This window comes from Numida meleagris, chromosome 26 (assembly GCF_002078875.1).
Source record: "Numida meleagris isolate 19003 breed g44 Domestic line chromosome 26, NumMel1.0, whole genome shotgun sequence".
Lineage (NCBI taxonomy): Eukaryota > Metazoa > Chordata > Aves > Galliformes > Numididae > Numida > Numida meleagris.
The window spans coordinates 3,930,323-3,958,005 of NC_034434.1; the positions used below are offsets into that span (position 1 = coordinate 3,930,323).

Genomic DNA, 27,683 nt, shown 5'->3' on the forward strand with positions numbered 1-27,683 from the left:
GGTCCCGGTCCCGGCGGAGCTCCGCGGGACGGCGCGGTCCGCTTCTCCGCCGCGGGATCGCTCGGGGCTGTGAGCCCCGACGTGCGCGTGCTGCACCCGGCGCCCTCGGGAGCCCGGCGGCCCGAGCCGGGAGCGCACCGCGATCCGCGGCACACGGGGCTGCGCGGGCTTCGTTTTTCGCATGCAAACCTCGCCGCGGCCGCGGGCAGAGGCTTTGCGACGCCTCGTGCCGCGGGGAGGGGCTGGGAGGGAGCAGCCCCCCCCGGGCAGCAGCTGCAGCAGAAGCGGTGCGGGGTGCGGGCACGAGGAACCGCAGCATCTCCCGCCCCATCGGCGCGCGGCTCCACGCACCCAGCCCAGGCAACGCGGCCCTGGCTCAGTGCGGTGCAGGGAAGCGCCTGGGAACGGGGACGCGTTTGCTCTCGGAGTCGTGACAGCGTCAGAACGCTGCTGAGGAGGGAGGAGAAGCCAGGGCGCTGTTGAAAGGTGGAAGGAGAGAAAGAGACGACTTCCTTTCGCTGAACAAAGCTCGAGTAGAAAAACTTTTATTGTGTAAATATTTAAAAGGACAGTTTAATGACAAGAACAACACAGAAAATATTTACAGACACTTAAGACATCACACTCGGCCCCACCTGAGAAGCAAAGCACAACAACAGGGAAACAGCGCCCAGGGGAAGAGGAAGCCAACCCCCCCCAAAACAAGAGCTGCGTGCTGGGGTCCAACCACGCTGCTCACGGCACGGAGGAGTGGAAGGGAAGGAAGTGCTGTGTCCGCAGGTAGAAGCTGGCACGAGAAGCTCCACGCTGCTGAGCAGCTGCTCTGCTCAGCTCTTTCCCAGCACGGGGACCTGCCCCTTTCCAAGGTGTGCATTGGAACAACCAGGCTGCTTTCCTTCAGGTGGCCACAGATCCAAGTGAGGAACACTCCTGCCTGCCCAGGGGATGCCGGCCTCACTCAGTTCACCTCCAGGGCTGCTGGCAGCCCCCAAGGCCCCGTACCCCCAGGATGAGCTCTGGGGCTTCTTGGCAGCTAGACAGGAGATAAAACTGCCATGACTGAGCGCAGCACGGAGATGAGCTTGCACAAAGCTCCACCACCAGCTCTGAATTAAAAAAAACCAAAGGCTAAAACTCAACGTGGTGGGAGTGGAGCTGCCGGGGCTCACAGAGATGTAAAAGAGCAAAAGAAAAAGCGCTGACGTGGAGTTCTGCATGCTTGCACCTCACACGCCAAGTCCCTGTGGTTGTGGAGTTAAAAGCTCAAGTATTTTATTATTTTAAAGGCATCTAAAAAGGGGGACATCTATATATTGTATAGGACTTGAGGTACACAAACGTGTCACTGTTAAAATGACTGCAACAAGTCCAGAACTCCCCAGGACCTGCAGCGAGCTGCCAGGCAGAAGGGAAACGCTGGGAGAAAGGGCCGCAGGTGCTGCTGGTTGCAAACAAGTCTGAATGCTCCTAAACCTAGAAAAATCATCTGTATTCACTTCTATCCAACACTTCTGAGGTTAAACTCGGCACAAAGCTTTCCTACTCTGAGACGTCGGCTCCTTGGCTGAAGTTTGTCAGGAGCCCTGCTCCGAGCTGGTCTGTAGCCCAAGGGTTTGAAAAACTTGTGAAAAATTCAGAACATCTCATCCTCGTCAGATGACTCCAAGTACTGGACCGGCTTTTTGAGGCGCCCAGGCCTGGTGCGGGGTGCAGCTGCTGCGGGGCTGTCTGCGCCCAGGTCGATGCTGTAGCTGTCGTCGTCCTCCCGCTTGGATTTCTGGAGGGAAAGAAGTGAAGAAGTGAAGCGCCCAGCTGAGCGTAAAGCAGTCAGCCATCAGCACAGCACACACCGCTGCATCGCGGGCAGGGCTGTTATTCAGACTGGTGAGGCCAAGCCAGCAGCCCGGGACACGCGGCAGCACGTGGCGTGCCCTTCTCACCCAGCTCCCCGCACCGCTCGCAGGTGGGCACTGCTCATGGAGTTCTACCCCACTTTGTCCACCTGATTAACTGACCCTTGGCTCCAGTGCCCCCCAGCACTCACGTGCGGCAGCGTACAAACCTTGGCTGCGACAGATTTGGAAGGCTTGGAGCCGAAATCTGAATCCGAATCGGAAGAACTCGAGAGCCTTTTGGGAGCCTTCCGCCCCCGGGGGGCACCCGGCTTCTTGGCAGCCGCCGCCGCGGCTTCGGCAGGGGGGGACTCCTCCTTCACCGCTGCCTTGCTGGGTTTCGGCGCAGCCTTCTTCTTGGTGAGGATATCCATGATGGACGGCTGGTGATCTGGAACAGAACGCCGTGTTTAAACCCTTGGTTTGCTGCTTTTCATCTCATTCACAGGTCTCACTTCCAGCTCAGGCTCTGCCCTGTGCCGCAGGGTCATTGCACGGGGAAGCTCCGCTCCCCAGGACAGCTGCTTACCAAGGGTGTGAAGAACGAGGCTGTCTGTCTGCCTGGAGGATGGAGCGGGTCAAACTGAAAGGTACCCGCAGCCATTCACAGAACTGAGAAGTTCTGAAGTCTCAAGGCCGTGTAGCCAACCTTACACCCTCAGTGCTTCTGCACTGGCAAGGAACGTATTTTCCATCTCACACTGAGCAGTTACCTGAGGTTTCTCGCCTCTGTTTTGACATTCTTTTACAGCACATCTCCAAATTAAGTTGAAATGAGCAAACCACTTCTGAAGGACAACATCTGAATGCAGATCTCTTACGGAATTAAAACTCGACCTACTCAGTCCTCTAAACACCTGACCAAAATCCCTCACTTGTTTCCCACAGCAGTAACTGCTACCTAACACTTACCTTTCCAGTGCCTACAGAGCTCAGGGGGACCGAGCTTTGCTTACCCTTGGCAGCGCTGCCCTTCTTGGCTGCAGGAGGCTTTTTAGGCACGGCCTTTCCACGAGGCACGGAGACGGAAGGAGCCGCAGGAGCTTGACTCACATTTTCATTAGCAACATCTTGGGCTTGAACCGAACAGAGAGAGGAGAAAGCAGGTCTGAAATAGCTAACTGACCTACCCTGGCCACAAACAGTAGAGCAGAAGGAAATAATGGTGTTCAACGTTATAACAGCTATCAAAAACGGAATAATTACAAACAGAAGCTAGGAGCAGGCAAAACCCTGGTGCAGTAACACCAGCTTGCACTCGGGCATCAGGTTCTTTGCTCGGTGTGAGTCTAACACCTGCCCTTATCAGCATTATGCAGTGATCAGTGTCCAGTGAACTCTGCTGGGACAGGAAAGGGGACAAGGTGCAGAAGGATTTGTACTCACCAGGGACAGCATCTTGCAGTGGCTTTTCCTTGGGAGCTTTAGCTTTTTTTTCTGTGGTTTCCCTAGAACACAAAACCCCAAGTATTTTTTGTAACTTCAGACGCACTACACAGGTGTATTTAAGAAAAAGAACTATCACTAAACAACACTGGCAATATCAGCACAACTCATTTCCAGCGACTGCGTGAAGAAATACTCACTTTGGGGCAGCTTTGGGCTTGGGAGCAGGTTTCTTTCTCGAGTCTGTATCTGAATCAGTGTTTCCTTCACTGTTCCCCTGATACTCAGACTCCTCATCTGAGCTGATAAGATCTGCATCTGAGTCCGAACTGATCATGGGCTTGATTTTGGCTGGTGAAATAACACAGATATATCACTTTACACCCTTGGTATGAAGCAGCTCAACTTCCTTTCCAGTATTTTAGGAGTAGTTATTAAAAAAGATCCAAATAAAAACAAGCAGGTATTGAGGCTGATGCTGAGAAGACTCCAAGTTGCAGGTGTATTCTAGGCTCACTTGGCAAGAGCACATTTGATTTGCTAAGAAAGCTGTTTTATATTAGGCAATCTCTTCTCTGCTTTCCCTGCTTTTCCTTGAAAGATCACTGTGAAAATCTACTCAAAGAGTAGAACTATTTACATGGAGTGAAATAAATAAGCCTTTAAAACTGATTTCTGGCCGACTCTGGGATCTCTCTGCACAGCTCTGTTCCATTTCTCCCCACAGACCGCTCCTCTCCCACGGCTGGGCCCTCACTCACCCGCTGCCTGCCGCACCACCCGCTCTCTTTTCGAAGGTACTTCGAAGTCATCAGACTCTGAGTCAGACCCTGAGTCAGACCAAGGGTTGCGCTTCATTTTCTTGACTGGTTTAAATGGAAGAGTGGTCTGCCTCTTGGAACCTGAAAAATATTGGGGGGCAGGATGAACCCCGACTTCCACGCGCGTGTCAGGCTCAGCAGTTCAAGCTCAACTTAGAAATACATCGTTGAATTCAGAGGATTCTGGCTTAAATGGCCAAGAGAAACAGTGACCGTGTCGCCAGCTTGGCTGTTAGCCAGGATCCCTTTATATCACCTCCCTCACCTATTTTTTCCAAACATACCAGTCCTAGATGTCACTCACCACTTCAGGAAGAGGCCAGATAACCAAGCCACCCTTCCCCTCACTTTCCACTGATGGAATAACACACAAGTGTTTACCTTGCTCGGCTTTACGCTTCTGTGCTAATCGTTGCTTAAGGCTTGAGGACTCTTTATCCCCTGATGAGTTTCCTTCTTGTTTCTCATCAGATTCATTTTTTTCACTCTGAAGACAAAAGCAGATATCGTCAAACAGTCAGGAAGTTAACTCACAACTGGAAGAGGCACAGAGAGCGACGCAGAAAGGAGCAGCTTGGTTTATACGTACAGAAGTTAGCAATATAAGAAATCTGAGTTTGTGAAACAGACCATCTAGAATGGATTGCTACTGAGTACATCAGACAAGGTATTCCCCAGATCAGGTGACTGCAAATGCAGAATCCAACACAACAAAAACAGGAACTTGGTGCCCACACCTGAGCGTGCTCTGGGACCACCTTTGTGTGCTGATGGCACAGCCCCAGGGTGTGATGAGGATGCAGAACTCAAACGGGGTGGGTTAAATCAACAGTGCAAATGTAAATGGAAAAACTGTTAGATGGAATCATCTGTAGGAAAGGAGCAGTATGCCGGGATTAGAGGCCAAAACAGGTGCAGGGGTATTTCTGTTTTTAGGTTGCAGACAGCTGAATGGCATGGCTAAGTTCAGCTAACGAGAACTTGTGTTTCTACAGGACTGTCTGTACTGGAGAGGATGTAATAGAAGATAAAGTGTTTGGAGAATCTATTTTTTACCTTTATCTTCTTTTTAGTTCTCTTTTCTGCCTCTGCCTTCATTTCTGCAGTTATCCGAGGAACAACCCTTATGCCATGAGGTGATGGCATCACTTCTGTCAGCTGCGTCTTCGTCACCTTCTGCTTCCCTCCTTGTTTCCCTCCTTTTGCCTTTAAAGGTTTGCCAGTTATCCCTGCCATTTCATCCTGCATTTGCTTGGCTTCTACTGCCTGCAGAATTGAACATAAAGTAACAACCATGAGAATAAAAAAAACCAATGTACTATTGGAAAACCCCCACCACCACCACAGCCTTTGCAGGAAAACCCTCTAAACTCATGGATAGATTGCCTATCATCAGCTTAAATGAAGCTTCCCTCTCTGCTATTTTTCCTGTTTTCCTCTCAGGCACACTTAGAACTCCTCTTCATTAACCACTCCTAACTGACCTCCTTCCCACAGCCACCTTGGGGGTTTGACTCCCTGCCCCAGAGCACAGTACTCCTATCCTAGGAAGGCAAAGAAAGCTTTAATTCTCCTATTAGAGTGAACTTAATGCAAGACATACAGATTTCCATCTGTAGTTTCCTTGTTATGGCAAAGAATTCAATAAATAACTGGATAAGGCTACAAGGGAGTCAGCCATCCACACAGGACATTGACATACATCCAGTTCTTCAACGAAGGCAGCGAGGTCTTCTTTCCACAGGTCAGAGGGGCTCTTGCACTTCAGGTTTTCCAGCTCCTTTTCCTAAAGTGAATCCCAGGTGAGAGTCATGGGTGAGTCACACAGCTTAACCCATCATAAAAAAAATAAAACGCCTTTACAAGGAAAATAAGGAACATACTTTGTTATCTCTCTGCTTACAGAGCTCATCTTTCTTCTCTTTAGTCAGATACCAAAGGGGCATGTTCAGAAGATAGTTGAAATCCGGTCCAGTAGCTGCTGCTGATTCTTTGTCACTCTCATCTCCTTCCTCTTCTTCTTCTTCCTGAATGAGAATTTAATCAAACACCATCAGCAAATACAGCTACATACAGTGGTAGGGCTGCTGATCACATCAGCACAATTCAGAAATGGATACAGATGAAATTATGGCCCGAAAGCTGCCGCCACACAGAGGAGTCCAACTGCAGAGAATTCTTCAAAGCTCTTTTGCTCTACTCTCTTTGGCCTCTGTCTTGACAGACCAGGTTCTCCTCATGCTCCTTAGCACCTGCCATCTTCCCCACAGCCCTTTTACAACAACTGTGTCACACAGGAAGAGCAGAACCCTTAAGGAACAGCAGCAGGACCCCACCACTGATGGGATCAGGCCCAGGACTCTGTCTCAGCGCCTTCTGAACAAGAGACTAAAGAATTTTTGTCTTACTTTTTCTATCAGACACACAAGTTCTTGAATTCTCGAAATGGCAAAGCAACTTGAGCTTCTTCCTATGAACTGATAATGAATTGATGGCTGAAGCATTACCTTGTTTTGCAATTCCTTCCAGGCCTTCACCGGATCCGATTCATATCCTCTTTGGATAAGAACCTGAATCAATTCTTTCTTGGGTTTGTTTTCTGTAAACAGACATTTCAGGATTGCCAGTTAGTGACCACTACAGTCCCTGTTAGGAAAGACCTTTACATCTTGACTCCAGTGGTTAGAACAGTTCAGCATCCTACGTGGCTCTAAAACAGCCTTCCCGAATCAGAGGTGGGACACGTGCTAGATCTTAAAATAACCTCAACTAATTCCTATTGAGCAGGTGATTTGTTAGCTCAGCGTTTCTCCTAGACCTGCCAGGAACGCCTGCTGGAGCACTTGAAATATTTTCTCCCTCATTTCCATACACGCATTTCCCCTGCTCTAAATAGATTCTGAATTTGGGGGAAAAAAATAAAGGAAGCGTGATGGTACCAGAACAGTTTTATGACAATAGGCAGGCAGGTGGAGGAAAAAGCCTTGATATGACTTCAAGGCTTCAGCATAGCTTGAGCCTCATCAGACATCACCGGGAAATTCATTCTATAAACATCCCAACCAATGGAAATGCTTCAGCTGGAATTTGTTTCTTTTTAATGTCGCAGAAGCAATCATCCATGAGACACAAATACAAATGAAACCAGCTCCGTCAGCCTTGGAACTGCTTATTACAGCAGCCCAAGAAAAAGCATTTCAAGGGAATTATTTCCCTTCTTGAGACAAACAGACACAGACTGCAGGATCGCTGGGCAGCCTTCAGACACGAACCACACGGCATCTCATGACCCTGGGTCCAGCTGAGCTCTCCCTACATGCAAGCGAAATACAGACTGCCTTGTGGACTGAGCTGGAGTTGACTGACAAGTCTGAATGCTGAAAACAAAGATCTGTTTCTTTTTCTAGCTCATGATGCTCAGGTGCTGCTAGCTTGGCTATCTTCTAACTCTGAAACTCCACTTCACTGAGAACATGATCTGGAATATTTTGCAGTTTCACAAAGAGAACGCAGAAAAGATATGGGCTCCTAGGCAAGCATTGGAACTGAAAACCCAAACAAACTGGAAACCCTCTCCAGCCCCCTACCAGTACTTAACTCTTTTTTCCTCCATTTATAATTTTAAAATAGTGTCAAATACACAATAGGAAAGCTGTAAGAGTACTCTGTTTTAACTCATACGTGCATAACACTACAGAGGAAGGATGTTCTATGAAGAATTTTCCCCTTACGTGTTACGAGAACAGAAAGATAAGCCCTGGTGTGTTTTGTGAAAAGCCAGACTGGGGCTGAGAGGGCGCTGACAGAGCTCGAGGGAGCACATAGTTCTGCCAGTGCCATAAGCCAAGGAACCAAGAGCAGCGCGTACCGATCACAATTTTGCCATCGATTTTCTCCAGGATGAATCGAGCCTGGTTGCTTAGCTTTGCAGACTCAGCTCCCAGCATCCCAATGAGCCACTCTTTTCTCAACCCGTAGTATCGGAGCCTGAGTTCGAAGAACTCCTTAAGAATATCCTGGGGAGACTCGTACTTCTTGAGAAAGCCAACGTGGTCGAAAAGAACCTAGATCAAAGAACACAGGTGTTATGACCATGAAGTTGATTTTCAAAACCACTCTAAGTTAGCTGTAACACTGCTGTGATCGTACAGTTGACTTATTAACCAACCAATTTTAAAACCTCAGTGATGTTTCAGAAATTATTTCAGCTTGCAAGCACAGCAGCAGAGACAATTTTGGAATTTCAAAGTACTTAAAAACACGGTAGAGCTAATGTTACTTGAACCTTAAAGCTATTTGTTGAATCAATTTGTTGCATCACACATTGTCAGGATCTGGACATTCAGTGGTGTGTCCTTGTCACAAAGGGTTCCAGGGACTGTGTGGTTTCAGATCACTTTGACTCCCTCAGGCAAATCCACACCACGTGGGACCCACTACCAAGTCAGTCTCTTTACCTTTTAGAGGTGAATTTAGAAAGCTGACTTAAAACCAGCAACATCAGAAAAACCCAAGTCAACAGGTTGCTGAAAAAAAGAGTATTTTCATGAGGAGCAGGAACTGCAGCTGTATGTGTAGACTGAGTTAAACCAGGAACTCTCTTCAGCAAAATCTATTACGTACCATAGAGTTGCATGTTAGATTTGTTTGGAGTTTGAAGACCTTATGCAACCCCACTGCTTCAGCTTCAGCTAGTTTTTCCTCAGTCATCTTCACTACAAACTTCACCGTGGTGTCGGTGTGATATTCTTTATAGTCTGTGATCAGTGGGGGTGTCTTCTCGGTCCCGTTTAGCATCGGCTCCAGAACTTGCTCTTTATAGGTCTGAGAAAAGAATCGAAGTCAGACCCATTGCTCCACAGAGATGAAAAGCTCCAAAAAGCAGGAATCATCACTTTTTACAGGGCAAACTACACGTCCCTAGGGCAAATTCAGCATTTGTTACCTGTGTCCACGTTCTGACAGGCAGCTCAGTGATTTCAATGGTCGTCGAATCAAGGATAGACACTTCACCACTGATCACGTACTGATTAGGTCCAAGCTCATCTATTGTGCCTTTGAAGTTCTTGTAGCTGGGAAGCTGAGCAGGAAAAAAAACAACAGTGGATGCAAGCACTCAAAAAAAAAGTATCAAATGCTTCAATATACACTGAATAAACTAACAAATGAGACAACTGTTTCTTAAATACGTTATTTACCATTGGCAATGGTTCTTCTCCATCCATCAGACGACGGATGTTATTCACAGTTTCCCTGATATCAAAGTTGGGGATCTTACAGGACCAGCCAGTGCCGATCCCTTCTGCCCCGTTTATCAGCACCATCGGAATTATGGGCATGTACCACTCGGGCTCCACACGCTGATTGTCATCATAGAGGAACCTCAGGACGTTGTCATCCATTGGTGGGAACAGCAGCCGTGCTAGGGGGCTAGAAGAGAAAAGAGAATGTCAGCCCAAATTCCCGTTACACAACAGTGCCTGCAATGTAAAAAGAACCCCCAAAGTCAGAACAAATAAATCAGGTTTTTCTTTTCCATATGAACTAGTCTGAGTGTTTGTGAGGAAACCAGGCTTCCAGAGTAACACTCAAACAAGAGATGCAACTTGAGCAGCCTCATCAGCCCCTGCTTGTTACACTGAACACGTGGAACCCTGAAGTTTGTACTTTATATACACTAGGCACTGCATTGTACCTTAAGATACTAGAACTCAACTCTCTCAATTCAAGTTTATTTCTGATCATTCTACCCAAAAGTCTCCCCACTTCGGTCTTGCCCTCATTTCTGCATTCCATGCTATACCTATCTGTTCTGTAGGGCAGCAACCAAGTTTACACATTTGGATCTAGAATCCAAGCCTCACAAATCGTTGCTGCTCTTTCGTATTCAAACAGTGCAGTTTTAGAGACTTTAAGGGAAAACATTATTCTTCATCTTAAATGCTGTTAAACTGAGTCCTGTAACAATGCTAAAAACATTTAAGACTGTAACTTTATGTAACTTTAATGCCAACCTTAGCATTGTGAAGATGTATCGCGGGCTCGCAGAGTCCTTCCCACCGTGCAGCCTCGTGCCAAACTGACCGATGGGCTGCAGCAGGTTGAGGTTGTTACTGCCCACAAAGTTCTGAGCCAAGTTTATGATCGTCATCATCAGCGAGGCCTGCAAGAAAGAAGGTTCACTGTTAAAAAAAAAGCTTAATTCTCCAGTGAAAGGACAACATTAAAAGGCAAAATTTACACTAAGAACAGAACTGATAATCAGCTAATAAAAGAAATTCAGCTAATAAAAGAGATCCTCCCAGATCTATCACAAATAAAGCAGGTTTTTCTCATTCCGCTTTCTTGAACAAAACACATTCCCGTAAGGTGCAGGTAAGACAGGCAGACTGACCAGTCTCATGAAATTAATATTGAAGAATTAAAAGCAGACCAATTGATACATAGCCACCTTGCTTTGATGTTTACCTTCAAATACCTAATTCTGCACAAGAGGCATCTTAACTGTCAAGTGAGCAAGAAGGGCTTTTTTTCTGCTTTTTTTTTAAAGCATTTTGCACAATGAGAACAGGCTCTTACCTCACCATGATGGTACGAGGACATCTCAGCCACAGAGCCAGCCAGCTGAGCAACCTTCACCTCCCGTTTATCGTTTCTTTTGAAACAGGTGAACAGAACTTTCCTCTGACCTGGCTTCAAACCTGCATAGAAAAAAAAGGAAAACCTCATGTTTTGAATGTGCAATATGTTTCATTTAGCTTCTGCTCTCTAAAGACTAACAATTACTATTAATCAATCAATTAGAGACCTAAAGATTCTGCACTGCAAGAGTTAGCTACTTGCTATAGTACACTACAGAGCAGACAAGACATTTAATCCAAAGATTTAAAAACCTGGAAAGTAGAAAGTGGAGTTTAGAACACAAACCCTGAAAACTCACCAAATTGCTGATTCTGGTAAGACACACCAAATCATCCCCTCGTTACATTTTGGGAAAGCCCTGTGTAAAATCACCGCCTGGAAATAACTTACCATCAACCAGAGATGGGATTGATCTTTCATTATCCGAGTTTGAGAACAGGACCAACTCCTTGTTGATGAAGTCGTTGTATGTCAGGTAATTAGTGTCTTTCCCATACAGGTAGTCCTAAGAAAAACAAATGCAAGAGTGCTTTAATTTTAACAAGGTCTAACCTGTTTCTTAGCTCACACTTGGCTGGTTTCACTAAAATGGAAGCTCCTTGTAAGACTAGCTAAACACAGCTCAAGTGATGACATTCTCAGCATGGAAAAACAAAACACCGCTTCCCATGAAGCAGGCTGAAAAATAACACCTTCATGTAGCTCTGCTCAAGTTATCATTTTGCTACTGAATGAAGTAATTTGAAAGACTTAAAAATGAAAAGAATGATTGGCTCATTGACGCTGAAGTTACACTGGTAAGATGCAAAATGGAGACGCTGATCTGCAAAATTCCAAAGCATTATATATCTGCCCTGTAACCCAATGGCTACGTTGCATCCAGCCCTAGCTCGCCAGAATTAAACTGAGAACAGGGAGACAGGAAATCCAGTTCCTCCATAGACCTAAACCTTTTACCTCTGGCAGGCCGTGCAGCTTCCGCTGTCTTCTATCCTCCATGAAATTAGTCAGCCACTCCTTTCGCTCTTCTACCTTCTTCTTACTAAAGGCCTGTACGTTGCAAAATGAGAAATAAGTCAGTTCTAGGACGTTCTGTGGTGTGCCCTACTGGAATGCTAAAGAAAGGAAAGCACACAGGAAGAGTTTAAGCAGGAGAAGAACATGGTAAGCAGGCTGACTTAGGAGCCTGAGAAGTGCAATAACAGATTCTTGGAGCTGAATATATTAAAAGCACAATTTCCACCAGTCTGTAAGAGACACGGCAGCTGGGTTTAACTTTATGAAATTTTAACAGAATAACAGAAAACTAAGTAGATTTCCTTGTTAATTAATATTTTGGAGGAAAAAAAGCTTAGTTATTGGCACTGTCTAATAGGTCAGAATAGATAAGATCCAATGTCTTCTCAGAGTGATGGAGTTCACAAAAGTGAGGACTGTTTTAAATCCACTGGTGAACCATTTTAAGAGGAAAAAATCTAGAGGAGAAAGGAGAGGTTTGGCTCAGAGAAAACTGCAGCAGAACATGCAGAATAATGTTGAAAGAATATTTACTATTGTGTCTGAAAATGTCAATTGGTTTGTAGTGATTAGTTTGTTCTGAGCTATATTTAAAAGCCATCATTGAAAGGGTGCTCTTGGCCTGAGGTCTGAGGACAGATTCGCTTCTGCTGGTTAAAGTGAGGCTGTAGCCTTGGTAACAAAGAGACCATCTCAAGCCCAAAGGCCTCCGAGAGCATTTTAAGAGAAAATATGCAGCAAAATACCAAAGGTAGTAAATCAGCAATTAAGTCAAGTGTAAGTTACCAGGGTGATGGCAGCATCATCTTCAGGACCAGAATACTTGAAGCCAATTCGATGCCTAGCCATGTCTGCAAAGTATTCCTTAGCCTCCTTCGAAGTGCTGGTACCCAAACCTGCAGAACCAATCCCAGTTAATCCTAATTTCTTTCTTAAATTAAGTTGCATTTCAAAGGAAGGCATTGCTACATCTAATTTCTGTAACACATCATAAAAATATACAGCATAAAGATGATTATATTGAAAACTTTAATAGGATGCAAGGTATCACAGAAAGCGTAGGAATTAAAGAGAAGTGAGCAGATGCACTTTTAGATTTTTGTCTAGAACTTCTATAGATGCCTGAAACCAATATCTACAAACTGGAAGAGATTCCTCGTCATCCAGCCATTGTTCTGCAGCTAGCAGCTTGCTTATCAGCATGCAGCAATTCAGAATAGTTTAGGAGGGAAGTGAATTTTGGAGGCCACCTAGTCCAAACCCCTTCTGCAGAAGCTGGACTCAGTTTAATAACGAACGTTCTTGCTCGTTTGCCTTCACCATATTGGGTTTTCTACAAACCTTTGTAGTACTTGATTTTCCAGGAATTGTAGTTCTGCGTGCTGTTTTTCCATTCTTCAAACTCAGGAATGCTATAGAATGCAATTTCTTCTTTGTTTTTGGAGGCCTATAACAAATGAATAATGTTAACTGTGAAATGCGAGGCAGACTTGGACTGACAGATTCCTGTTCGTTCACCTTCCCACCTATCAGCCCTTACCTTTATGATGGGGGTAATAAATTCCTCCAAAAAGTTGTGTTTTAGAAGAGAAGGCCAGTTGTGATGGATGAAGTTAATCAGCAAACCTTTGATATGAGATCCATCTTGATCCTGTGTTGTGGTTTTATTTTGGAAAAAAATACATATTTAATTAGGGCCCCGCTGGCAGTGCCAGTTGTTAGTTTAATAATGAGGATACACACAATTCCAGTTACTTAAAACCATTCACTTTCAGTTCCAAAGAAGTGGCCATGCATTGTTTGAGTACTGGAAGTCAGAGAAAGAGGCACATTTGTGGTGAATGAGTGTATGAAGGACTTTGTGTCAGCAGACTGCAAAGACAGTACAGGACGTAGCCCCTTGGTAATGCCACCCCCCTCTATTTTTTCTATCTGAAAACATGTTATGACCCACTGGAATATAGAATAATAAAGAGAGATGAATGCAGAAATTTAGATACGACAGTGGCAGTGAGAGAGAGGTGGCATTTTTCCTCTATCTTCTGTATCCTAGTGCTTCCTCTGCTCCCAGTTTTGAATTTTAGTGAGCCTAACCTGATCTGTCATAATCATGATCTTCCCATAGCGAAGACTCTTCAAAGATTCCTGATCTTCATAATTCTTTTTATACTGCAAACCCACAATCTTGATGATGTTGTTGATTTCAGCATTTTCCATTATCTGGAAAAGATCACATGGATTAAAACCTTTCCTGTCAGACTCAAAACAGTAGAAATATCCAGCAGGAATATCTCTAGCTGTGCTCTGCCTTTGCAGCATTTTGTCTGTTTACAGCATTTCATTAATTCTAATCTAGTGTCGAATCCTTAAATGTTTCAAGATAATTTCAAACATTTCCAAGCCCACAACACGAATACTATCCCTCCAGGCAAAGCACTGTGCAGGATCTGCTCAATATTCCTGCTTAATCAGAAAGGCAAGCTGAAGGTGAGACCAGCCCCATACCTTTAGGAATTACAGTACTAAAAGCATTCAGCTGTACCGACTCAGTTAAAAACACACTTCATAAAGCACACCACATCCCCCAGCACAGGCTATTAAGGTCTTCCCACTAACCTGCTTATGAGAAGCTTCCCTGACGTTGAGTATTTTCCCACGGAGGGGAAATACTCCATATTTGTCTCTACCAACCACTCCTAGACCAGAGACAGCCAGCGTTTTGGCTGAGTCTCCCTCGGTCAGGATGAGCGTACAATCTGTAGAATTCTTGCTGCCTGAAAAAGAAAACAACAACAAAAAAACAGGTCTTCAAATTAAGAAGTGATGTCAAGGCCAGCACACCACAAGCTGCATGAGACTACACGTCAAACATACAGGTTTTATTGCATTGCACACACTGCAATGCACAATGAGTGCAAGCTATAATTTCCTTTAGAAGACAGTTGTTTCATTTGTCTAATGAACAAATGTTATCTGCTTCTGAACAAACTGGCTACAAAGGATGTGAAATGCTTACCAGCATCATTGGCATCATCCAGTTTAGGAACGCCCTTAATCTTGGTGTGTTTCACAGCTGAACATTTCTTATTCAGCTGGGTCTGAGCTTTAAATTTTACCCAGTTTAGGATACTTTCAACAATGCCACAGCCAACTGCCTGCAATGCCCAAACAAAATGAAAGAAAAGAATCAACCGTGGGGAAAGCTTCAACCATGAGAACATTTAAGTTATATAGTTTTCCTTTAATTCATGACTTTGCAAGTGATGTATTTGCCACGCTAAGCATTACGTGCAGCTTTACAGACATATCATCCACATATACCAATACTTACACCCTTGATAAATTTTTCACTCAGTTTACACGTTGACCCAAAGCTCTTTGCCTGCAGAGTCATGTTCTCTTTAGTCTGAGAGTCAAAGGTTGGGTTCTCGATCAAGGAATTCACAAAAATCCACATGTGGTTCTTCACCTGCAGGTAAATAAGACGAGCATTACAAATTGCACAGGCTCCACCCCCTGTTGCAGCAGGGTCTTCTGAGATCCACCTGTCAGAATCACGCAGCGAGGAAAACAAATTCCATTATCACTGTATGCTTTTTGAATTTTCCTAGATGTCTTCTGGCGGAATTTAGGACAGCTAATGAACATCCACCCACAGTTCTATGATTTGGGACGTCAAGAAATCAGCAGCCCTTGTACTAAATAAAATCCAACAGCTACCGAGTTGTAGTGCATCCTTACTGACTTAGAGCACTCTGATTGCTTCCACTAAACAAAGAGAATACGGTTTGTTGCCTTAAACTGGAATATATGAGGCTTCTTTAATTGGTAGTTTTCTATATATCAGAATTATAATGAAAAGATCATTAATTAGTGTAAAAAATGGATTAACCTGTAGCTAGAATTCGCAAAAACACTTGAGTTTTGTTTTCTGGAGGGGAAATTCTGGCATCGTACCTGAAACGGCTTCACTCCAACTCCATTTTTGTTCTTCCTTTTCACAACATCAATGAGTTTAGTCACAATCTGGTCAGCTACGTAATCAACGTGCCTGCCACCCTAGGGGAAAACGGGAGCAAGGAACTCAAGATGATTCCAATGAAACAGAACATGAACATTTTTCTGAGAGTGCCAGTGACAAAGCACATGACGTTAACATGACTAAAGGAGCGAAAGAATTACCTTCGTGGTGGCAATGCTGTTGACAAAGCTAACTTGCTGGAAGCCTTTTTCACTTAAAGTCAAGCACACTTCCCACCTGGAATTCACTTCCTCATGGATAACCTTAAGTGCATTTCCAGTTTCATCCACTTTATCCTTCAGATAGAGGTCCACGTAACTGCGGAATCCTTTCACCTACAAATGAAAGCAGACAACTCGTTCGTAACAGCTCCTATAAATACTTAATTCACATCCTCCCGAAAAGCCAGTAGGAAAAACTGCTCGGCAAGCTTTCACTTTAGTATGTGTAATGGCATAAATTGCTTCAACAGAATCTCACTGGTTAAATGTCACGAGAAATACAGATGTTCCTGTCCCATTTAACTGCTCACTTACAGGCAGCCTCTTCCCGTTTAGGAAAACTTTGACGTCCTTTGTGGATCCAGCAATATCATACGCTCTTCGAGACATTAGTGCTACAATGTCCTTATCAAGAATCGTCATTTTGAATTTTGACAGATCAGGCTGGAAAGTGACGCACGTGTAATCTTCTCCATCAAAATACTTGAGCTTCATTTCACCGGCCTTCCCCATGTTGTCTGTCCAGGTCTGAGGAGATGAGTTTTTGTGAGTAGCGAGTTTAACAAACACAAGAAACTCGCGTAATTTCTAAAAGCAGCAAGCTGATTTAGGAGCTTTAAATACTCTAAGGAAAAAACACTGGCTAAAGATTAGATTCTGATTACATCTACTCATCTCATTATTTGTTTGAAGTATAATTGTTGGTATAGTAGCTGTGGACCAAGTTTATTCTAGTCATGCAAATGACACCTAGATTTATACAGGAAAAACTCGAGTCTTCTTTGCAAACCTCAGGTACAACCTTACTGCAGTGAGAAGTGTCCATACCTGCTTGAATAATTTTTTGTATTCACGACACGCAGTCTCCACGGTAAATTTTGTGCTGAAGATGTTGCACAGTTTGGCTCCGTAACCATTTCGCCCACCTGGAGTTAGGAGGAAAACACGCTCGTGTTGTGACCTTTGTTCAAAACCACCAAGGAGAACTCCAGACTAACAAGAGCTCATTCACTTCAGCACCAAGTACAACTAACAATAAACACTATCCTGCAAACCATATTTAATTAACACTAGTGATCCAAGGGAATTGTTCTTGCTCTGCTTGTTTGTATCGTTATTACTATGAAATACAGCGTGAGGACTTCTCTCTGACAGACATGCACCAAAATCTGCTCCCTTTGTGTTATTTTCTTAAGGAGAACACCAGGTGATCAGTTGTCTTTACTGAGAATAAGTAGCTTTGATGAAAGCTGGCCGCTCCTGCTCACTCACACTAAGTACTTCAGCTCACAGATTACACTGCCCAGGTATACTTGCATGCACTGTAGAGTGTTCCCTACCTGTGACTTTCTTTTCATCATCATCATAGTTGCTGGATGTCAGCAGCTGTCCGAAGATGAGCGCTGGCACGTAGACCTTTTCCACTTTGTGTTCAACAACTGGAATGCCTTTCCCATTGTTCCACACGCTGATCGTGTTATTCTCTCTGGAGGAGGGGAAAAGCGTGTTTGTAAGGCTGCAGAAGACTGAGCTATGAAATAAATAAACACACAAGACCTCTAGGGAAAGGCCACCATTTCATCAGGAACAGATTTCTGCTCAGTAAGTGCGGGAGCAGCCAGCAGAGGGAGGGCAAGTCTACAAAAAGCCCTCCAGTTCCAGACCTGCACATAGCAGCTGTAAAATGGACCACCGCACAGAAAGCGCGTTCAGTAGCAGAACAAAGCCGTGAAAAGTCACAATAGCAACAACCAGGCATGTTGTTACTATTTCACAAGGCAGTGCTCTGCAACAGAGCAAGAAAGCACACAAAGAACAAGGCCTTTACAGCCCATGAACTACATTTGGTTTAACATGAATAGGCCTCAGCACAGAGCTCTGCAGCACCTACGTCAGCGTAACAGGGCAGCGAGTGAGGGAACCGAGCACTTGAGTTGGGAAGGCACTGGACAAAACCAACACTCACGGATCAATCGTAACCTTGATGCAGGACATGCTTTTATCCCTCTGCTTGTTGTCTGCAGCATTGACTGGAAGGGAAAGATGATTTTTATCAGGGTGCATTCCAAAGCAAGATGAAAGACAAAAACCATAACAAAAGGTATAAATCACATGGGGCAGAACAAAAGCGAAAATCCAGCGCAGTGCTACTAGTTATCTTCTTCGTGTTTTGCAAGTTACAAAGAAGAACTGCGTAAGTTAACATAAAGAGAACCGAGGGTTACGCGGGCTCCGTAATCCGGAGCGGCTGCATCCTACCGAGGGCTCCCTGCTCCGCAGCGCCCGGCGGGGCAGCACTCACCCAGGATCTCGTCGAAGATCTTGTACAGGCCGGGCACGAAGGTCACGTCCCTGCAGTTGAGGCCCACGTCGTCGTCAAACACCCACATTTGCTGAAAAGAAGAAGGAGCCGCATACACCGGGCGCTGCCGTGAGCCCCCGGCCCGGGCCCGCACCCACCTGCGTGACGGTCTCCACGGAGCCGATGTAGGTGTCGGGCCGCAGCAGGATGTGCTCCAGCTGCGTCTTCTTCTGGTAGATGCGCTCCACCGAGAGCCGCTTCTGGGCGCCATCGGCCCTGGGCAGCCGGGGGTTCTCGTCCAGGGGCTGCGCGGGAGAGAGCGGCGCTGAGCGGGGCCCGGGGCGGGGAGAGCCCCGGGGACCGCGGGATGCGAGGGAGGGGAGACGAGGACGCGCGGAACCTCGCGGGGGAGGGGGGAGAACGGGGGCGGCGGCCCCGCACGCACTCGGAGCGGCGCCGGGGAATCCAGGAGCTCCATGGCGGCGGGGCGCTGAGCGGAGCGATGGCGGCCGGTAACGGCGCCGCGCGTTTCAAACCTCCGCCGGGCCCGCCGAAACGCTCCGCCAATCCCCGCGCGCCGCCCCCTGAGGGCGGCCAATCGCTGAATGGCGGCGGGGACACAAACCCCTCCCCTTCCTCCTCCTCGCCAGTCGCGAGGCGCTCCGCTCTTTCAAAATCAGCCAATCATGAGGGGGCTTCTGCTTGATGGGCAGGGCAGCCCACCAGTAGAAGAGCGAGGAGGGAGGGCGCTGTGCGGCCGGATCTCTGCGCATGCTCAGTCGTTGTTATTTGAGGGATAGAGCGTGGTGCGATGTGCGGTGGCGCAGTGCGGACGAGTGGGGCACGTGGGGAGCGAGCGGGGCGCGCTGGGCGAGTCCTGGGGACCCACTGCGCAGGGCTGGGGGACGTTAGGCATGCTGGGCCACACTGGGCAGCCCCTAGGGGGGCACTGGGACTTGCTGCCTGGCCTCTGCTGCCCCAGCACACAGCGCTGTCCCAAAGAGGCGCTGAGCCGCTCTGCCCCCGCAGCCACTGCCACGGGGGGAGCGCTCGGAGGTCAGCCCGGCCCTGCCCGCGCTGCCTTGCCTGCCCGCGGCCCTGGGGCTCCGGGGACGCTGCCTTTGCCGCGTGCATCGCGCTGCCGACGCCAGGAGAAGCCCGCGGTGCTGCTGCTTCGGCCACTGTCGGAGTGGAACTGCGCGCTGTGACCTCACGGTCTCCACGGTGCTTCCCCCCACAGCAATGCCACCCCCCCACCCCATCTCCCCCTGGAACCGTGGATGCGGCCCCAGCCCCATGGCAACGTCCCCAGCCCCACACTGTCCGCGTATCCCGGCTCCTGGGGTGCCCGTGGTTCGTCCACCGTGCCCCTCCCTACAGCGGGTGGCATCCAAACCGGGGTTCCTCAGCGAAACAGGGAAGCTGAAAATTGCCAAGACACCAACGTTTTCACATCTTTTCTCATTTTTTTTCTGGGGGAAATGTCAACATCGGCGTCGCTCGAGGCGCAGGGGGGGGTGGCTGCGCGCGGGGCTGGGACGACGTCCTCTCGGTGTTCCCGGTGTGGCCCCAGCGCTGCAGTCCTCCCGGGGCCGTCACCACATGTGGCGGTAGGGGAAGGCGACCTCCACGCAGAGCACCACCAGCGCCTCGGAGCAGTTGTGCCGCTGCCCGGCCAGCAGCCCGCCCTCACCCAGCGGGGCCGCCAAGCCCTCCCCGGGCCCGGAGCTCCGCCAGCCCTGGCAGTCCCGGCGGCGGGCATGGCCCCCCCGCAGCGTGGATCCGTGCCATGCCAGCCTGCGGGGCCTGCGAATGGCAACGGGATGACGGGGAAACCCGGGGAGCCCTCCCCGTCCTCCCATTCTTTGCACCTTCGTGTGAAGCCGTGGATGCGTGAGGCCAGGACTCACCAGAGGGCATCCGTCAGCACATTGCGCCCGTTGAAGGTGTAGATGGGGCTCCATGGGCTGGCTCCAGCCTGGCCCTGCAGGAGGGAGCTCCAGGAGCGAGCCAGCAGCTGGCCCTGGGGACACGGGGGTGGCACTGAGCTGGGGACAGGGGGACAAGTGCCCCCCAAAGCCCCTTGTCCCCACTGCAATGGCTCTGGGTTTGTATCAGCGGAAGAAAAACACCCGGAGAGCCCGTGCTTCCTGGGGGGGCACTCTGACCCCTTGGGGACAGGGCCACCTGCCTTCAGGTTGACGATGGGGAGGGTCCTGTCTGTCCTCTTGATGATGGAGGCCAGGTCCTGGCTCGGGGCCGACAGGAACGCCCGGAAGGTGCCATAGAGCCGGGCCTCCTGCGACTGCCGGTAGCACTGCAGGTCAGCGCCGCGGATGCCGCTCATGTCCCCGGAGAGGGGCACGTTCAGGGCCACCAGACGGAGCTAGGGGGACAGCAGGTGGCAGTGCATGGGGAGCTGGGGGCTCCCGGGGTATGTGCCGTCATCCCACACCCCCTGGGGCACTACAGCCCCTGGGGTCCCGGGCACTGAGGTCTCTTATGTTATGCAGACCCATGGAGACGTGGGGGGGGTCCCGGGCACTGTGGGGTTGGAAGGGGCCGGGGAATGGGGCAACGCTTACAGAGGGCATCCTGGGGGCAGTGGTGGTCGGCAGGGTGCTGGGCAGCCCTGTTCCATCCTCCTTCGGGACCTGCAATAGCGGGGATGCCTGGGCACAGCGGTCTCAGTGCCCTGGGTGCAGCCCCCTCCTCATCCCACTGCCACCCGGGGTCTCCTGGTGCCACCTCTGTCCCTCTGCTCACCAATGAGTCTGCCTGGGCCCCTGAGGGTGGCTCTGCGTTGGAACCTTGTGTCTGCGCCTGCTTCGCCTCCTGCGTGGAGAGGGGAGGGCAGCCCCGGGGGTGCATCCCCCCACAGGGGTCTGTCCCTTTCCCTCACCTGGTACTGCGGCGTGGAGGCGGAGGGGTCATCACCCGCAAAGAGCAACTCCGAGTCCTCCAGCTGCAGAGGGGTGGTTAGAGGGGGCCAGCCACAGTGTCCCCCCCCAACCCCCCCAGCACAATACCAGCAGCCTGCTCCAGCCCCGGGGGGTGCGCAGGAAGGCGTTGCTCCCCTCCCGCACGTAGACGAGGCTGCCCTCGGGGACGGCGCTGCCCGACTTCAGCATCAGCTCCTTTGACCTGAACACCCATGTCTGGCGCTGGGAGGGACATGGAGGGGGTCAGGGCCCAGCTGATCCCCCCCACCCCGGGGGGGCTGCCTACACATCGGGGGTCATCCATGGGCAATGCCCCCCACGCACCCGGAGGTCGGTGCTAGGCTCCAGCGGCTCCGGGTGGGGAACATCAGCATCTGGAGAAGTTGGAGAGGGTTTAGGCTGGGTTGAGGTTAGGTTATGGTTGGGTTTAGGGGTAGAGCTGGGGTCATGGGGCAACCCCACAGCCCTGGTGCAAGGGCACGAAGCTTTGCAAAAGGCACTTCCAAGGAGGCAGGAGCCCACTCAGAGACCCAGAGAGCCCCTTACCCACTGCCCAGGCTCCACTGGCCGGTGCCTGTGAATGCAAATGGGGCCGTTACTGCTGCTGGGACACAGGTGCACGGCAGTGACAGCACAAAAGGGGACAGCGAGCTTACCGGCTGCTTGCAGGGCTGCTGACCACGCACGGGGTACACCCGCTGTGAGCAGAGACAGGAGGAAGCACAGGGAGAACCTCGCACCGCGCACACTCACACACGTGTGCACTGCGGCAGATGTGTGCGCTGCCTGTGCGGGGCCTTACGTTGAGGTAGAGGAGTCCTGGTGCTCCGGGGGGGCCGGGGGGACCAGGGGGGCCGGGGGGACCTCGAGGACCCTGCAGTAAGAGCGGTGCGGAGATTTGGGGCGGTTTGGTGCCGCTCCTGGGGCGGGCGGCTCTAAGCCACGCTGCGCTCAATCTCTCACGTGGGGAATGATTGCTCCGTAGATATCCGGCTCCTCCTTGCTGTGCTGCAAAGGGAGCGCGAGCAGATGGAGGCTGAGCTCCTCCTGCCCCCAGCCGCCCCCCGCCCCAGGACTCACCACTTGATACCAGGCGCTGGACTGGCTGCCAGGGCCAGGGAATGGGAGGTGGCCCGGTTTGCAGCCGGGCTCCCCATAGCAGCACCCCTGGGGGGCACAGCGAGGCAGGGTCAGAGCGGAGGGGAAGGGCACGTGCCGAGTGTGCAGAGTGCATGTGCTGCAGGGGATGGTGCAACTCACCGACCCCCCGTACCCCCCCCAGTTCCCCCTATGCAACACCCCGCACAAACCCGCTCTCCTGGGTCGCCCTTTTCACCCTGGAAGAAAGCACAGCAGCCTCGTAAGCACCCTGATGCAGGGGTCCCTGCGCAATCCCATGAGCTCCCCAAACCCAGTGCCCGCTGCCCTGCTCACCTTGGGACCTGGTGGCCCAGCCACTCCATGGTGCCCGATGTGACGTGACTCACACTGGGACAAGGAGATGCGCAGGGTGAGCATGGGGCACTGTGATCACCCTGAGCACCCCCAGCCCCCTACTCACCCTGTGGTCCCCTGGAGGCCCTGGTGGTCCCATAGGACCGGGCATCCCTGGAGCTCCCATCTCCCCAGTGCGGCCAGGGCTCCCCGGCATGCCTGGCAGCCCTTGCTCACCCTTCTCACCCTGCCAGGATGCAGCACATAGGGCAGTAAGTGTGGGGCTCGTGTTCCCTCAGGGCCCCGCAGCAGCAGGGCACAGGGCTGGGTGCATCCTGCTGCCCCATCCCAACCTCTGGGGTCTGTGGGTGGAAAGGCTGGGATCCCCTCTGGGACCCCTCCTTCCTTACCTTTAATCCTGGGAATCCCGGCTCCCCTCGGAGCCCTGGTTTGCCAGGAAATGATGCAGGTCCTGGGGGGCCGGGGGGCCCTTCGTGCCCGGGTGCACCAGGGGGTCCCTGTGTACCCGGGAGTCCTGGTGCCCCCGGGGGGCCATCAGGCCCAGCCAAGCCTGGGGACCCCGGAGCTCCTTCACTCCCTGGGAACCCAGGTGGTCCCACAGCCCCTGGTGGGCCGGGGGGGCCAGGCTGCCCCTCCCGCCCAGGTTGCCCTGGGGAGCCTTCATGGCCTGGGTAGCCTGGGGGGCCAGGGGGGCCAGGCAGCCCTGGGACGCCAGGGGGTCCTGGCTTCCCAGTGAAGCTGGCTGCTCCCAGCTGTCAGGGTGGAGGGAGAGGGGAGAGATCAGTGTTGGTGAACGGCAGCGTCACATCCTGAGGGCCCCTGCCCACCCCCTCAGCTGTGTGTCCCTGCCCTGCCCATCCCTGCAGGTCCAGCTGGGGGATGGACCCCACAGCAGCTCCAGCATTGCCCACCCATCCCGGCATCACCTCCCCATCCCTCTATCACCCACCTGTGCCCCTACCACAGAAGTCCCCTCCCCAGCTCTCACCTTGCTCTCTGATTCCTTGGGGAGCGCTGCGGATGCAGGTGGACTCCTGGCTCCCCCAGCACCTGGTGATCCCGGTGGCCCTGGAGGTCCCGGTGGTCCGGGGGGGCCCCGAGGGCCCTGCTGACCTGGGGGCCCCGGGCTGCCCGTCCTCCCTCTCTCCCCAGACAGCCCCTGCTGGCCCCGCTCCCCTGGGAACCCGCGGTCGCCTTTCTCTCCCTGTTAGGATGAAGTTGGATCCTGGCTCCTGCCCCGTGCCGTGGGACAGCAGATCTGTGCCCGCAATGCATGCTCCGAAGCAAGAATCCAAATCCAGAGCAGAAAAGTTGAGAAGAGCCCTGGGGTCTCTCCCCACAGGTCCCCAAGCCCCCCTGCCCCCCTGCAGGACCCCCCTCCATACCTTGGGGCCGGGAGGGCCGGGACGTGCGGGGCAGACGCAGTTGGAGCCGTTGTGCATCTGGAGGGAAGTGAGCTGTGAGCCGCAGGGATGGGGGGATGGGGGGCACCGGCACCACCCCCCCTCACCTGCAGGGCTGTGTCCAGCCCGGGGCCTGCGGGCACGCGCTGGGGCAGCCCCTTTGCCGTGGTCTGTGCAGGAGAGAGGAGCACCGAGCGTGAGACCCCTGCAAACCCATCCCTGGCCCATGCCCCCAGTGCCCAGCTGCTCCCCAGCCTCCCCCCAGCCCCCCCGCACCTTGATCTGCAGGAACTCCTCTTCCTCTGCGCTGCCCTCGAAGATCTGTGGGGCGGCCGTGGGGCGGTTGTGCTAGGGCAGAGGGGCAGAGCTCAGCACGCGGCCAGTGGGGCTCAGGGGGTGCTGTACCCTGCGAGCCGTGGGGGGAGGGACCGGGATCTCTCTCCAAGGGGCAGAGCGGGGAAAGCTTTCCAAGGATGGAGCCCGGCGTGGGATGCGCTGTTGTGGCTTCGCTGTGCCGGGCACTGATAAGGGGAAGGATGGGGAGTGGGCCTGGCGTGGGCTGGGGGCTCGAGCTGGGGATGGGGGGCTCGGGGCACAGCTCCTGGCAGGGATGGGCACCTGGGCTCGTGTGCGCAGCGGGGCATGGCCCTGGCCCTTGGTCCTGGTGGGGGGCTCCCGTCTCCTCGAGGCTGTTCCCAGCGGGGGTTTGCTCAGCGGCAGCTTCCGCGTGGGCTCCGCGTCGGCAGCATCTGCGGGATGGGGACGTGGGCAGCTTGGTGTCCCCTCCTCACCGGGTCCGGGAGCTTGGGGTGCGCACCTACCTTCCTCCCCACTCAGGGTGGGCAGCGTGGGGGTCGCGGGGCTGGTGCCGGGTTCTGGAGTGGTGTCTTCAGAGCCCAGTGGGTAGAACCACTGGGCCGTGCTGTGGGGCAGGAGCCCGGCCAGCACTGAGAGGATGCAGAGAGCATGGAGGAGGCATGGGGGACCCCCCAGCCTCATGTTGCAGCCCCAGGGTGCTGAGGACAGGGTGGTCTGGCTCATCCCGCTCGCCTGTGCCGTCTGCTCCCAGCGCCCTGGCACAGCCCCCGCTGTTATCATGGTGGCCCCCGACACGCCCCCTCGTCCCCCCAGCACCCCCGCCCCGCGGGCTGCATCCTGCACGGGACTGAGCATTCACAGTGAGGGCGCGGGGCAGGGGCAGCGAGGGCACATGGGAGCTCTGGGAAGGGAGCCAGGCTGGGGAGCGGGGTCTGGAGGAGGAGATGCTGCCTGGAAATGGGAGTAAAACCACGAGGGAGTGTGGGAAGGGGCTGGCTGGGAGCAGGGCACTGGCCCAGCAGGGAGCAGTGTCCCGCCAGGGATGCATGCAGCCCGTGTCCCCCGTGTCCCCTGTGTCCATCAGATCACACCTGCTCTGGCAGAGCTGCCCTCAGCTGGGAAGCTGCTGCCCTCTCTGAGACACCTTCTGCCCCTGAAGCACTGCATTGCTGGAACCCACAGCCCCTCTGCCGTGCTGTGATGGCTTTGGTGCTGCTGGGTGTCATAGGGGGATAGTGGAACACCACAGACCCAGAGTCGGAAGCCCAAAGAGCCCCAGAGCTGGAAGCCGGGGGGCTGCACCGAGCATCTCAGGGTGCAGGCTGCATGGCAGTGGGGTACACCTCCCTTCACGGGGCAGGTCAGTGCTGGGATGGGGGACCTGGAGGCCCCGTGCCTGGCAGAAATGGGGAACAGCCCCCGGGGCTGCACAGCGCACACATCCCTGCTCCCTGTACGCCCGCTGCCTCCGGCCCCGCAGACACAACAGCCTCCCCGGCGGGCGCGTGGCGCTGCCAAGGTCTGATAAGGAGCTGCGGCTGCCGCGGGGCCGGGCACCTGTTTGGGTTTGGCCCTGGCTCGGACGCTGTGTCAAGGCTGGCGCCTCTGCCCCGAGTCACGGCCACTGTGTGCGCCGTGGCTGCAGGGCAGGGGCTGCGTGCTGGGGCTGGAGGCTGCGGGGCCCCCGCTCTGCTAGGAGGGGAGGAGGGGTCTGGGGAGCATGGGGGGCACCAGCCCTACCCGCATCCCTCCCCCAGCTGGTGCTGTCCAGGTTGTGGTGCGGGGATGGAAGGTGCCCTGGGAGCAGCCGGCATGGCACAGCTGCAGCGTGAGCGCAGGGTGGGAGGTGAGCGTGGGGGGCTGCAGTGGGCTCAGCCCCTTCTGAGCACGGCCAGGCTGCAGGCACGGAGCAGAGAAGGCTTTTGTCGCTGCTCGACACCTCCCTCCCTGCTGTCCGTTTACAGAGGGCAAACAAAACCGATGGGACTGATGTTTGGTCCCCCTGAGCCACGCGGAGCTGGTGGCACACGGAGGTGGTGGCACATCCTGCCCGTGAGGCTCAGCCTGCGGTGCAGTCGCAGCTGATGGCCGAGTGCCTAATGACCGTTAATTGCTCCGGTGTGGTGCGGAGCATTGTCACAGCTCCCACCGCTCCGCCGGGTCCGGGGTGGGGGGGGGGTGCTCCGTGCCACCTGCGTGTGCCCGGCACGCTGCGCTCATCCCTCAGTGCTGGCATGGGGTTGGGTGTCAGGGAAAGGTTCTGCACCTCCCAGGCTGGGCAGGGAGCACGGCCCCGAGCTGCCCGAGCTCACGGAGCGTTGGGACACGGCTCGCAGACATCGGGTTTGGTTTGGGTGGTGCTGTGTGGAGCCGGGGGTTGGACTCAGCGGTTCCTGGGGGTCTCGCTTCTGTGGTTCTGATTCTGTGGTCCCTGTCCCCGGGCTGAAGGCCGCAGCCCCGCACGCTGTGGGCTCCCTGCGCTCCCCGCTGTGCACGCACCGCCCCGCAGCCCCGTCCCGCCGCTCCCCGCCCCGCAGCGGCCGCCCCCCCCGCTCCGCAGTTCGCAGCTTTGGGCGCTGCGGGGCGCTGGGGGCTCGGCCCCTGCTCGGACCTTGGCTCCAGGCGCTGTCCCGCACGGTGCAGCCTCCCAGTCCATCCCAGTTCATCCCACTGCATCCTAGTCCATCCCAATCTGTCCCAGTCTGTTCCATCTCATTCCATCCCAATCCATCCCAATCCATCCTAGTTCATCCCCATCCATCCTGGTTCATCTCAGTCTACTCCATCCCATCTGAATCCATCCCATCCCAGTTCATCTCAGTCCATCCCGTACCGTCCCAACCTCGTCCCGGTTTATCTCTTCCATCCCATTCCACCCCAATCAATTCCAACCCGTCCCATCCCAGTCTACCGTATCCCATCCCAGTTCATCTCAGTTCATCCCATCCCAGTCCATCCCCGTTCACCTCACTCCATCCCAGTCCATTCCCTCCCACTCTACCCCATCCCTGTTATCCCAGTCCGTCCCAGTGGCTCAGCGCTGGGCAGCGCACAGGCTTCGCGTGACAGCTGCGGGGCAGCGCGGGGGGGGGTGGTCGTGCAGGGGCCGCGGGTACGAGAGCGGCGGGATGGGGACCCCCGGGCGGCACCGAGGAGGTCGGGGTCGGGGAGCTCTCCCGGTGCCCGCGCCGCCCGCTGCCGGAGCCCCGCGGTGACGGGGGCGGCTCCGCCGGTGGCCCCGGTGGCGGCGGGAGGTGTGGCCA

At 52.8% G+C, this 27,683-nt stretch overlaps 4 protein-coding genes across 5 annotated transcripts in view; 2 read left to right on the forward strand and 2 right to left on the reverse strand.

The window, feature by feature from the left end:
• The window catches only part of LOC110388413 (retinoic acid receptor alpha), a 20,029-nt gene extending 18,970 nt beyond the window's left edge, over nucleotides 1–1,059 (forward strand). The window contains exon 7 of the mRNA XM_021377641.1: nucleotides 943–1,059. Within this exon, the coding sequence (XP_021233316.1) occupies nucleotides 943–1,059 (117 nt within the window). The remainder of the gene's footprint in view (nucleotides 1–942) is intronic.
• TOP2A (topoisomerase (DNA) II alpha) lies at nucleotides 530–19,489 on the reverse strand. 2 transcript variants are annotated; one of them, XM_021378124.1, is made up of 35 exons: nucleotides 19,389–19,489; nucleotides 18,461–18,607; nucleotides 18,303–18,393; nucleotides 17,967–18,030; nucleotides 17,341–17,486; nucleotides 16,829–16,926; nucleotides 16,316–16,528; nucleotides 15,941–16,114; nucleotides 15,716–15,817; nucleotides 15,090–15,227; nucleotides 14,775–14,913; nucleotides 14,375–14,532; nucleotides 13,853–13,978; nucleotides 13,299–13,409; nucleotides 13,100–13,205; nucleotides 12,545–12,654; nucleotides 11,699–11,791; nucleotides 11,132–11,246; nucleotides 10,679–10,800; nucleotides 10,114–10,262; nucleotides 9,298–9,529; nucleotides 9,045–9,179; nucleotides 8,723–8,923; nucleotides 7,968–8,163; nucleotides 6,607–6,698; nucleotides 5,983–6,126; nucleotides 5,802–5,885; nucleotides 5,156–5,365; nucleotides 4,481–4,586; nucleotides 4,040–4,180; nucleotides 3,479–3,629; nucleotides 3,279–3,340; nucleotides 2,849–2,974; nucleotides 2,063–2,283; nucleotides 530–1,777 (listed from the first exon to the last, which is right to left on the reverse strand). In XM_021378124.1, the coding sequence occupies exons 1-35, from the start codon at nucleotides 19,434–19,436 to the stop codon at nucleotides 1,634–1,636; spliced, it is 4,695 nt and encodes a 1,564-aa protein (XP_021233799.1). In that variant the 5' UTR covers nucleotides 19,437–19,489; the 3' UTR covers nucleotides 530–1,633. The 2 variants fall into 2 exon arrangements, with proteins under 2 accessions (XP_021233799.1, XP_021233800.1); XM_021378125.1 differs by lacking the exon at nucleotides 19,389–19,489 and adding an exon at nucleotides 18,748–18,894 and having other exon boundaries at nucleotides 2,849–2,968.
• LOC110388653 (collagen alpha-1(XVIII) chain-like) lies at nucleotides 19,749–25,251 on the reverse strand. The gene is made up of 23 exons (XM_021378137.1): nucleotides 24,924–25,251; nucleotides 24,721–24,851; nucleotides 24,379–24,450; nucleotides 24,210–24,272; nucleotides 24,085–24,141; nucleotides 23,688–23,903; nucleotides 23,089–23,451; nucleotides 22,806–22,925; nucleotides 22,679–22,732; nucleotides 22,555–22,581; nucleotides 22,325–22,411; nucleotides 22,208–22,252; nucleotides 22,047–22,118; nucleotides 21,901–21,942; nucleotides 21,791–21,818; nucleotides 21,569–21,618; nucleotides 21,332–21,466; nucleotides 21,205–21,267; nucleotides 21,069–21,137; nucleotides 20,888–20,956; nucleotides 20,494–20,688; nucleotides 20,213–20,325; nucleotides 19,749–20,108 (listed from the first exon to the last, which is right to left on the reverse strand). Exons 1-23 carry the CDS (start codon nucleotides 25,198–25,200, stop codon nucleotides 19,898–19,900), a joined length of 2,559 nt encoding a protein of 852 aa, XP_021233812.1. The 5' UTR covers nucleotides 25,201–25,251; the 3' UTR covers nucleotides 19,749–19,897.
• The window catches only part of IGFBP4 (insulin like growth factor binding protein 4), a 7,163-nt gene continuing 5,712 nt past the window's right edge, over nucleotides 26,233–27,683 (forward strand). The window contains exons 1-2 of the mRNA XM_021377642.1: nucleotides 26,233–26,266; nucleotides 27,441–27,674. Coding sequence (XP_021233317.1) covers nucleotides 26,233–26,266; nucleotides 27,441–27,674 — 268 coding nt within the window. The remainder of the gene's footprint in view (nucleotides 26,267–27,440; nucleotides 27,675–27,683) is intronic.

Bases quoted from the DNA above. Each gene is read 5' to 3' on its own strand.
- TOP2A (XM_021378124.1), bottom strand. From the start codon at position 19,436: ATGCACGCGGCAAAGGCAGCGTCCCCGGAGCCCCAGGGCCGCGGGCAG. The intron at 14,914-15,089 runs GTAAGTATTGGT...TGGGCATTGCAG, and splicing joins GTGAAAAATTTATCAAGGGT to GCAGTTGGCTGTGGCATTGT. The intron at 9,530-10,113 runs GTTGGCATTAAA...TTTCTCTTCTAG, and splicing joins TACATCTTCACAATGCTAAG to CCCCCTAGCACGGCTGCTGT.
- LOC110388653 (XM_021378137.1), bottom strand. From the start codon at position 25,200: ATGATAACAGCGGGGGCTGTGCCAGGGCGCTGGGAGCAGACGGCACAG. The intron at 24,451-24,720 runs GTGCCCATCCCT...CCTCTGCCCTAG, and splicing joins CGCTGCGCACACGAGCCCAG to CACAACCGCCCCACGGCCGC. The intron at 23,904-24,084 runs GTATGGAGGGGG...TCATCCTAACAG, and splicing joins CCGGCCCTCCCGGCCCCAAG to GGAGAGAAAGGCGACCGCGG.